At 42.3% G+C, this 12,073-nt stretch overlaps 1 protein-coding gene across 3 annotated transcripts in view; it reads right to left on the bottom strand.

Moving 5' to 3' along the window:
• LOC138670280 (P2X purinoceptor 1-like) overlaps positions 1–12,073 on the bottom strand; it is a 186,226-nt gene that overhangs the window by 69,550 nt on the left and 104,603 nt on the right. For all 3 annotated transcript variants that reach the window (XM_069757477.1, XM_069757475.1, XM_069757476.1), the window contains one exon: positions 3,720–3,816. In XM_069757477.1, coding sequence (XP_069613578.1) covers positions 3,720–3,816 — 97 coding nt within the window. The remainder of the gene's footprint in view (positions 1–3,719; positions 3,817–12,073) is intronic.

Here is a 12,073-nt window from a genome sequence, read left to right as displayed (position 1 = left end):
GTCAGTCAGCAATAGTGCAAGTTCCACCACTTAAAAAGATGAGAGGTGTCTGTAATTTACATCATAGGTAGACCTCAACTATGGGAGACAAACTGAGAAAAAAAAATCCAGAAAATCACATTGTCTGTTTTTTTAACAATTTATTTGCATATTATGGTGGAAAATAAGTATTTGGTCAGAAACAAACAATCAAGATTTCTGGCTCTCACAGACCTGTAACTTCTTCTTTAAGAGTCTCCTCTTTCCTCCACTCATTACCTGTAGTAATGGCACCTGTTTAAACTCGTTATCAGTATAAAAAGACACCTGTGCACACCCTCAAACAGTCTGACTCCAAACTCCACTATGGTGAAGACCAAAGAGCTGTCAAAGGACACCAGAAACAAAATTGTAGCCCTGCACCAGGCTGGGAAGACTGAATCTGCAATAGCCAACCAGCTTGGAGTGAAGAAATCAACAGTGGGAGCAATAATTAGAAAATGGAAGACATACAAGACCACTGATAATCTCCCTCGATCTGGGGCTCCACGCAAAATCCCACCACGTGGGGTCAGAATGATCACAAGAATGGTGAGCAAAAATCCCAGAACCACACGGGGGGACCTAGTGAATGAACTGCAGAGAGCTGGGACCAATGTAACAAGGCCTACCATAAGTAACACACTACGCCACCATGGACTCAGATCCTGCAGTGCCAGACGTGTCCCACTGCTTAAGCCAGTACATGTCCGGGCCCGTCTGAAGTTTGCTAGAGAGCATTTGGATGATCCAGAGGAGTTTTGGGAGAATGTCCTATGGTCTGATGAAACCAAACTGGAACTGTTTGGTAGAAACACAACTTGTCGTGTTTGGAGGAAAAAGAATACTGAGTTGCATCCATCAAACACCATACCTACTGTAAAGCATGGTGGTGGAAACATCATGCTTTGGGGCTGTTTCTCTGCAAAGGGGCCAGGACGACTGATCCGGGTACATGAAAGAATGAATGGGGCCATGTATCGTGAGATTTTAAGTGCAAACCTCCTTCCATCAGCAAGGGCATTGAAGAAGAAACGTGGCTGGGTCTTTCAACATGACAATGATCCAAAGCACACCGCCAGGGCAATGAAGGAGTGGCTTCGTAAGAAGCATTTCAAGGTCCTGGAGTGGCCTAGCCAGTCTCCAGATCTCAACCCTATAGAAAACCTTTGGAGGGAGTTGAAAGTCCGTGTTGCCAAGCGAAAAGCCAAAAACATCACTGCTCTAGAGGAGATCTGCATGGAGGAATGGGCCAACATACCAACAACAGTGTGTGGCAACCTTGTGAAGACTTACAGAAAACGTTTGACCTCTGTCATTGCCAACAAAGGATATATTACAAAGTATTGAGATGAAATTTTGTTTCTGACCAAATACTTATTTTCCACCATAATATGCAAATAAATTGTTAAAAAAACAGACAATGTAATTTTCTGGATTTTTTTTTCTCAGTTTGTCTCCCATAGTTGAGGTCTACCTATGATGTAAATTACAGACGCCTGTCATCTTTTTAGGTGGTGGAACTTGCACTATTGCTGACTGACTAAATACTTTTTTGCCCCACTGTATATATATACAGTGGGGCAAAAAAGTATTTAGTCAGTCAGCAATATTGCAACTCAGTATTCTTTTTCCTCCAAACACGACAAGTTGTGTTTCTACTAAACAGTTCCAGTTTGGTTTCATCAGACCATAGGACATTCTCCCAAAACTCCTCTGGATCATCCAAATGCTCTCTAGCAAACTTCAGACGGGCCCGGACATGTACTGGCTTAAGCAGTGGGACACGTCTGGCACTGCAGGATCTGAGTCCATGGTGGCGTAGTGTGTTACTTATGGTAGGCCTTGTTACACTGGTCCCAGCTGTCTGCAGTTCGTTCACTAGGTCCCCCCGCGTGGTTCTGGGATGTTTGCTCACCGTTCTTGTGATCATTCTGATCCCACGGGGTGGGATGTTGCGTGGAGCCCCAGATCGAGGGAGATTATCAGTGGTCTTGTATGTGTTCCATTTTCTAATTATTGCTCCCACTGTTGATTTCTTCACTCCAAGCTGGTTGGCTATTGCAGATTCAGTCTTCCCAGCCTGGTGCAGGGCTACAATTTTGTTTCTGGTGTCCTTTGACAGCTCTTTGGTCTTCACCATAGTGGAGTTTGGAGTCAGACTGTTTGAGGGTGTGCACAGGTGTCTTTTTATACTGATAACAAGTTTAAACAGGTGCCATTACTACAGGTAATGAGTGGAGGAAAGAGGAGACTCTTAAAGAAGAAGTTACAGGTCTGTGAGAGCCAGAAATCTTGATTGTTTGTTTCTAACCAAATACTTATTTTCCACCATAATATGCAAAAAAAATGATAAAAAACCAGACAATGTGATTTTCTGGATTTTTTTTTCTCAGTTTGTCTCCCATAGTTGAGGTCTACCTATGATGTAAATTACAGACGCCTCTCATCTTTTTAAGTGGTGGAACTTGCACTATTGCTGACTGACTAAATACTTTTTTGCCCCACTGTATATACACACAGTGGGAAAAATCAGTATTTGATACACTGCCGATTTTGCAAGTTTTCCCACCTAAAATGAATGGAGAGGTCTGTAATTTTTACTGTAGGTACACTTCAGATGTTAGAGACAGAATATGAAAAACAGAAAATCACAAGGTATGATTTATAAATAACTTATGATTTATAAATAACTATCAAACACTTATTTAATGCAATAAAATGCAAATTAATTATGTAAATATCACGCAATGTGATTTTCTGGATTTTTGTTAAGATTCTGTCTCTCACAGTCAAAATTTATCTACTATAAAAATTACAGACATCTCCATGCTTTGTAGGTGGGAAAACTTGCAAAACCGGAAGTGTATCAAATACTTACTTTCCCCTCTGGATAAAATATTAGTAAAATCAAGTAAAGTGACATTTTGACAACCAGAAATTGAATGTAAAGAATAATGATTTTGGAAATGAACAATACTAGTAGCAAACCTAAGTTAAATATGTATGGGTACCAGGGTTGTCAATTTTTCTGAACAGCATACATGTCTACAGCCCATAATTCTGATAATTCTGATATGACGCCATCAGCTACATTCACTGTAAACTGTAACATGATAATGATTAAAGTCAAATTATCTGTATAATGCTTCTGCATCATCAAAAAAATAATGGACACCTTACTTTTTTTTTTCAAGGACAGGGAAAAAAAGTGCCCTATTTTTAAGAACTGTCTTGGAATTTCTGGATGGTTGGCAACTTTGATGGGTACACCAATGTGACTGCAGATTGATGAATCCTGTAAGTGTTCCTTATGCTTTCAGGGTCACCCTCTATGTCAATCTCGATCGAGTGGTCAAGTATGTTGACTAACAACTTTTCTTGTCTCTATCAATGTTCTATTCTGTAAAGCAGATGAGAAGCTACTCTGCATGTGACCGCATCAAAGCAAATCACATACTTACTGTGACATTAAAGGCTCCTCTCGCAGGCAATGCAGCAGAATCCTGACAGTGTGCATATTGATCACTGGCAGGGTTTGCAAAGCTGCAGTCATATATAATCACTGCAGATATTTATGGTCAGCCTTTCTAGGAAGGTTCCCTCACAAATGATCGGTCCTATAGATTCAAAAATTCTCATAAGATACATACAGAATATTAAGGTATGTTAAGAAATTTTCATAATTGACAAGAGCATACTTAGGAACAACATAGTCATTTTCCACAGGACACCAAGCATAGACTTCACAAGACTTGATTTCATTGTTGATAGGTGTGCAATTTCCAGTAAGGACACCTGAAATAAATATAGTGAAAATGTAATATAGGAGAAAAATATAAGTTACTGAATGTTTTGTACTTTTTATTGGCATGCATTTATGGTCACATTTTCTTGTGTTGTCACAATTAATTTGATTTTTAAAGAGAAAAATTCTAAAATTAGGAGCATTTCCAGTACTGTACAGAAAATTGAAAGTATTAATTTCTAGTAAAAAAATATGCCTTCAGTTTTATTCATGTGTTTGAATGGACCAGTCAAAATCCAGACCTAAATCCCATTGATAATCTGTGACAAAACTTGAAAATTGCTGTTCACAGATGTTCTTCATCCACTTTCACTGATCTAGAGTTAGTTTGCAAAGAAGAATTGGCAAAAATTTCAGCCCCTTGTTGTTCAAAGCTGGCAGAGACATACCCCAAAGGACTTACAACAGTAATTGAAGTGAAAGGTGGTCCTACAAAGAAGTATTGCTATTTTGAAACCATGTATCATTTCATTTACACAACAAAAATAGTTGCTACTTTGTGTTTGTATATCACATTAAATCCCAATAAAATACATATACATTTGTGGGTGTAATATGAAAAAAACATGGACAAGTTAATGGAGTATGAATACGTTTTAAAGCACTGTAGTAATCTTTACCTTCCGAGCCCTGCCAGGTGCCTAAACAGTAGTTTTTTCCCATATCTGGGGCATCGGTGTATGAAGTAGAAATTGTTCAACAAATTAGCTTTTCTATTATATCCTGTTACCCTTGTGAAAATGAAGCATTTGGTGCTAAAGCAACATTTTTGTGAAACCCCAAAACGTTTCATTTTTATGGTCCTATGTTTTAAAATTCTGCGAAGCACCTATAAGTTCAAGATGCTCACCGTACCCCTAGATAAATTCTTTGAGAGGTGTAGTTTCCAAAATGGGGTCTGCTCTTTTGGAACCTCTACAGCTCTTCAAATGTAACGTGGTGTTTGCAGTCTATTGAAGCCAAATCTGAGCTTAAGGGTATGTGCACACGATGCAGATTTAGTGCAGAAAAATCTGCTGCAGTTCTGCACTAAATCTGCATCTCCTGGCAGAATCTGCAGGTGCGTTTTTTATGCGTTTTTTATGCGTTTTTTATGCGTTTTTTGAGCACAAATAACGCATGAAAAACGCATGAAAAACGCATGAAAAACGCATGAAAAACGCACCTGCAGATTTCTATTATGGAGGGGTGCAGAAACGCTGCAGAACTGCACAAAAGAAGTGACAGGCACTTCTTTGAAAACTGCAGCGTTTCTGCGCAGATTTTTCTGCACCATGTGCACAGCTTTTTTTTTTCACATTGATTTACATTGTACTGTGATCACAGTGCAGTTCTGCAGCGTTTCTGCTGCAGAAAAATCTGCAGCAGTTCTGCACTAAATCTGCATCGTGTGCACATACCCTTATGTGCACACGATGCAGATTTAGTGCAGAACTGCTGCAGATTTTTCTGCAGCAGAAACGCTGCAGAACTGCACTGTGATCACAGTACAATGTAAATCAATGGGAAAAAAAAAAAGCTGTGCACATGATGCAGAAAAATCTGCGCAGAAACGCTGCAGTTTTCAAAGAAGTGCCTGTCACTTCTTTTGTGCAGTTCTGCAGGGTTTCTGCACCCCTCCATAATAGAAATCTGCAGGTGCGTTTTTCATGCGTTATCTGTGCTCAAAAAACGCATCAAAAACGCATAAAAAACGCATAAAAAACGCATAAAAAACGCACCTGCAGATTCTGCCAGGAGATGCAGATTTAGTGCAGAACTGCAGCAGATTTTTCTGCACTAAATCTGCATCGTGTGCACATACCCTAAAAGTCAGGTAGCACTCCTTTCCATCCAAGCTCTGTAGTGAGCCAAAACAGTAGTTTTCTCCAAACGTGAAGCTTCAGTGTACTCAGAAGAAATTGAACAACAAACTGGTGGCCCATTTTCTGCTGTCATCCTTGTGAAAATGAAAACTTTAGAGCTAAAACAACATTTTTGTGAAATTTTTTACATAATTTTTTTCCACTTTGTTATTATTCTTGTGAAGCATCGGAAGGGTTAACAAACTTCCTGAATGCAGTTTTGAATACTGTGAGGGGTGCGGTTTTTACAGTGGGGTCTTGTTTGAGGGTTTTCTGACAGATAGGACCCTCAAAGTCACTTCAAAGGTGAAATCTTTAAAAAAATAGGATTTGTAAATTTCCTTAGAAATATGAAAAATTACTGCTAAACTTTTAACCCTTCTAACTTCCTAACAAAAAAAAATGTTTAAAAAAGGATGCTGACTTGTGATGAGCGAATATACTCGTTGCTCGAGTTGTCCTGAGCACACTCGGGTGGTCTCTCAATATTTGTAACTGCTTGGAGATTAGGTTTTCATCACCTCAGCAGCATGATTTGCGGCTATTAGACAGATTGAACACATGTGGGTATTCCCTAGCAACCAGGCAACCTGTTATGATACGGTGGTCTAGAAGCAACATGGAATGAGCTCTGAAGGAAGTGGTAACTGTACTGACCGCAGTCCCTAAGCTCAACACAACACTAGAAGTAGCCGTGGAATGCTCCTAACTCTCCCTAGGCATCTCGTCACAGCCTAATAGCTAACTTCTCCTAAAGATAGAAGCAGGAAAGCTATCTTGCCTCAGAGAAAATCCCCAAAGGATAGATTAGCCCCCCCACAAATAATGACTGTGAGTGGAGAGGGAAAAGACATACACAGAATGAAACCAGGATGAGCACAAGAGGCCAGTCTAACTAAATAGATAGGACAGGATGGAATACTGTGCGGTCAGTATCAAACACTACAAAAATCCACGCAAAGTTTACAAAAAAATCTCCACACCTGACTAAAGGTGTGGAGGGCAAATCTGCCTCCCAGAGCTTCCAGCAAGACAGAATTAATTCACACTGATAAGCTGGACAAACATAGAAAGCACAGAATGGATAAGTCCACAATCTATGAACAGAAAAGGGCAAGCAAAAACTTAGCTTAGCTGAACTGGTCAGGATAACAGGGAACTCCAAAGAGATGTGAATCCAACCAGGAACCATTTACAAGTGGCACAGGCTGAAGATAGAGCCAGACTTAAATTGCCGAGCAGAAGAGACGATAAGTGGAGGCAGCTGATGACAGCTAAGTCCAAGGAGCAGCCATAACACTAGAAACCTCAAGAGGGAGCCCAAGAGCAGAACTCACAAAAGTGCCACTTACAACCACCGGAGGGAGCCCAAGAGCGGGATTCACAACAGTACCCCCCCCCTTGAGGAGGGGTCACCGAACCCTCACCAGAGCCCCCAGGCCGATCAGGACGAGCCAAGTGAAAACCACGAACCAAATCGGTGGCATGGACATCGGAGGCAACAACCCAAGAATTATCCTCCTGGCCATAACCCTTCCACTTGGCAAGATATTGAAGCCTCCGCCTCGAAAAACGAGAATCCAAAATCTTTTCAACCTCATATTCCAACTCTCCCTCAACCAACACCGGGGCAGGAGGGTCAACCGAGGGAACAACGGGCACCACAAATCTCGGCAACAAAGATCAATGGAAAACATTATGAATGGCAAAAGAGGCGGGAAGAGCCAAACGAAAAGACACCAGATTAATAATTTCAGAAATTTTATAAGGACCAATAAATCGAGGCTTAAACTTAGGAGAAGAAACCTTCATAGGAACATGACGAGAAGACAACCAAACCAAATCCCCCACACGAAGCCAGGGACCAACACACCGACGGCGGTTGGCAAAACGTTGAGCCCTTTCCTGAGACAACGTCAAATTGTCCACCACATGAGTCCAAATCTGCTGCAGCATGTCCACCACAGAATCAACACCAGGACAATCAGAAGGCTCAACCTACCCAGAAAAAAAACGAGGATGAAAACCAAAATTACAAAAGAAAGGTGAAACCAAAGTAGCCGAACTAGCCCGATTATTAAGGGCAAACTCGGCCAACGGCAAGAAAGACACCCAATCATCCTGATCAGCAGACACAAAGCATCTCAAATAGGTCTCCAAGGTCTGATTAGTTCGCTCAGTTTGGCCATTAGTCTGAGGATGAAACGCCGAAGAAAAAGACAAATCAATGCCCATCCTAGCACAAAAGGCCCGCCAAAATCTAGAGACAAACTGAGAACCTCTGTCAGACACAATATTCTCTGGAATGCCATGCAAACGAACCACATGCTGAAAAAAAAATGGAACCAGATCTGAGGAGGAAGGCAACTTAGGCAAAGGTACCAGATGGACCATTTTAGAGAACCGGTCACAAACAACCCAGATAACAGACATCTTCTGGGAAACAGGAAGATCCGAAATAAAATCCATGGAAATATGCATCCAGGGCCTCTCAGGGACCAGCAAAGGCAAAAGCAACCCACTAGTGTGGGAACAGCAAGGCTTGGCCCGGGCGCAAGTCCCACAGGACTGCACAAAAGCACGCACATCGCGCGACAAGGAAGGCCACCAAAAGGACCTGGCATCCAAATCTCTGGTACCAAAAATCCCAGGATGCCCAGCCAACACTGAACAATGAACCTCAGAAATTACCTTACTTGTCCATCTATCAGGAACAAACAGCTTCCCCACTGGACAGCGGTCAGGCCTATCAGCCTGAAATTCCTGAAGCACCCACCACAAATCAGGGGAGATAGCAGAAAGAATCACCCCCTCCTTAAGAATGCCAACCGGCTCAAGGACTCCAGGAGAATCAGGCGAAAAACTCCTAGAGAGGGCATCAGCCTTAACATTCTTAGATCCCGGAAAATACGAGACCACAAAATCAAAACGGGAGAAAAACAGGGACCATCGAGCCTGTCTAGGATTCAGCCGCTTGGCCGACTCGAGGTAAATCAGATTCTTATGATCGGTCAGGACCACAACACGGTGTTTAGCTCCCTCAAGCCAATGTCGCCACTCCTCAAACGCCCACTTCATAGCCAACAACTCCCGATTGCCGACATCATAATTGCGTTCCGCAGGCGAAAACTTTCTGGAAAAAAAAGCACACGGTTTCATCAAAGAACCATCAGACTCCCTCTGAGACAAAACGGCCCCTGCCCCAATCTCAGAAGCGTCGACCTCAACCTGAAAAGGAAGAGAAACATCCGGTTGATGCAACACAGGGGCAGAAGTAAATTGGCGTTTAAGCTCCTGAAAGGCCTCAACAGCCTCAGAGGACCAATTCATCACATCAGCGCCTTTCTTCGTCAAATCAGTAAGGGGCTTAACCACACTGGAAAAGTTGGCAATGAAACGGCGATAGAAATTAGCAAAACCCAAAAATTTTTGAAGACCCTTCACAGATGTGGGTTGGATCCAGTCATGAATAGCTTGGACCTTAACAGGATCCATTTCTATAGACGAGGGAGAAAAAAATAAAACCCAAAAAAGAGACCTTCTGAACTCCGAATAGGCACTTAGACCCCTTCACAAATAAAGCATTATCATGAAGGATCTGGAACACCATCCTGACCTGCTTCACATGAGACTCCCAATCATCGGAAAAAATCAAAATATCATCCAAATATACGACCATGAATTTATCAAGATAATTGCGGAAAATATCATGCATGAAAGACTGAAACACAGATGGAGCATTAGAGAGCCCAAATGGCATCACAAGGTATTCAAAATGGCCTTCGGGCGTATTAAATGCAGTTTTCCATTCGTCACCCTGTTTAATACGAACAAGATTATATGCCCCTCGGAGGTCAATCTTAGTAAACCAACTAGCCCCCTTAATCTGAGCAAACAAATTAGTAAGCAAAGGCAAGGGGTATTGGAATTTGACCGTGATCTTATTAAGAAGACGATAATCAATACAAGGTCTCAAGGAGCCATCCTTCTTAGCAACAAAAAAGAAACCCGCTCCCAATGGTGACGAAGAGGGCCGAATATGCCCTTTCTCCAAAGATTCCTTAACATAGCTCCGCATGGCTGCATGCTCTGGCACAGACAGATTGAAAAGTCGGCCCTTAGGGAACTTACAACCAGGAATCAAGTTAATAGCACAATCACAGTCCCTGTGCGGAGGAAGGGAACTGGACTTGGGCTCATCAAATACATCCTGGAAATCCGACAAAAACTCAGGGACCTCAGAAGAGGGGGAAGAGGAAATTGACATCAAAGGAACGTCACTATGTACTCCTCGACAACCCCAACTAGTCACTGACATAGTTTTCCAATCCAGCACCGGATTATGTTCCTGTAACCATGGAAATCCCAGTACAACAACATCATGCTGGTTAGGGGAACACTAGAAAACGGCAATCTTCCTGATGTGCAGGAGCCATGTACATAGTCATCTGTGTCCAGTACTGAGGTTTATCCTTGGCCAAGGGTGTAGCATCAATGCCCCTCAAAGGAATAGGGCTCTGCAAAGGCTGCAAGGAAAAACCACAGCGCCTGGCGAATTCTAAGTCCATTAAGTTCAGGGCAGCGCCTGAATCCTCAAATGCCATGACAGAAAAGGACGACAATGAGCAAATCAGGGTCACAGATAAGAGAAATTTAGGCTGTATAGTACTAATGGTAACAGACCTAGAGACTCTCTTAGTACGCTTAGGGCAATCAGAGATAACATGAGCCGAATCACCACAGTAAAAACACAGCCTATTCTGACGTCTGAATTCCTGCCGTTCTATTCTAGTCAAAATCCTATCACATTGCATAGGTTCAGGAATTTGCTCAGAGGATACTGCCATATGGTGCACAGCTTTGCGCTCGCGCAGACGCCGATCAATCTGAATGGCTAGAAACATAGATTCGCTCAAACCGGCAGGCGTAGGAAAGCCCACCATAACATCTTTAAGGTTTTCAGAAAGACCTTTTCTGAAAATAGCAGCCAGAGCCTCTTCATTCCATTTAGTGAGCACAGACCATTTTCTAAATTTCTGGCAGTATAACTCTGCCGCTTCCTGACCTTGACACAAGGCCAACAGTGTTTTTTCTGCATGAGCCACAGAATTAGGTTCGTCATACAATAATCCGAGCGCTTGAAAAAATGCATCTACATTCAATAATGCCGGATCCCCTGTTTCAAGAGAAAAAGCCCAGTCTTGAGGGTCACCACGCAGCAAGGATATGATGATTTTTACTTGCTGAATGGGATCACCAGAAGAACGAGGTTTCAATAGCAAAAAACAATTTGCAGTTATTTTTAAAGTTCAAAAACTTGCATCTGTCCCCAAAAAAACAAATCAGGAGTAGGAATTCTGGGCTCTAAAGCCGGAGTCTGGACAACATAGTCCTGGATACACTGTACTCTTGCAGCAAGTTGATCCACACGAGAAAACAAACCCTGAACATCCATGCCAAAGCACATATCCTGAACCACCCAGATATCAAGAGGAAAAAAAAAAAAAGACAAACTAGAGCACAGAAAAAAAAATGGTTCAGAACCTTCTTTTCCTTCTTTTGAGAGATGCATTTAATTCATTTTTGGCCACTTGTACTGTTAAGATACGGTGGTCTAGGAGCAACATGGAATGAGCTCTGAACGAAGTGGTAACTGTACTGACCGCAGTCCCTAAGCTCAACACAACACTAGAAGTAGCCGTGGAATGCTCCTAACTCTCCCTAGGCATCTCGTCACAGCCTAAGAGCTAACTACCCCTAAAGATAGAATCACGAAAGCTATCTTGCCTCAGAGAAAATCCCCAAAGGATAGATTAGCCCCCCCACAAATAATGACTGTGAGTGGAGAGGGAAAAGACATACACAGAATGAAACCAGGATGAGCACAGGAGGCCAGTCTAACTAAATAGATAGGACAGGATGGAATACTGTGCGGTCAGTATCAAACACTACAAAAATCTACGCAAAGATTACAAAAAAATCTCCACACCTGACTAAAGGTGTGGAGGGCAAATCTGCCTCCCAGAGCTTCCAGCAAGACAGAATTAATTCACACTGATAAGCTGGACAAACATAGAAAGCACAGAATGGATAAGTCCACAATCTATGGACAGAAAAGGGCAAGCAAAAACTTAGCTTAGCTGAACTGGTCAGGATAACAGGGAACTCCAAAGAGATGTGAATCCAACCAGGAACCATTTACAAGTGGCACAGGCTGAAGATAGAGCCAGACTTAAATAGCCGAGCAGAAGAGACGATAAGTGGAGGCAGCTGATGACAGTTAACTCCAAGGAGCAGCCATACCACTAGAAACTACAAGAGGGAGCCCAAGAGCAGAACTCACAAAAGTGCCACTTACAACCACCGGAGGGAGCCCAAGAGCGGAATTCACAACAGCAACCCC

Source organism: Ranitomeya imitator, chromosome 3 (genome assembly GCF_032444005.1).
Source record: "Ranitomeya imitator isolate aRanImi1 chromosome 3, aRanImi1.pri, whole genome shotgun sequence".
NCBI classification, from domain to species: Eukaryota; Metazoa; Chordata; class Amphibia; order Anura; family Dendrobatidae; genus Ranitomeya; species Ranitomeya imitator.
Note: the sequence above shows the minus strand (reverse complement) of the source record. Positions and strands in the feature narration are given on the sequence as shown.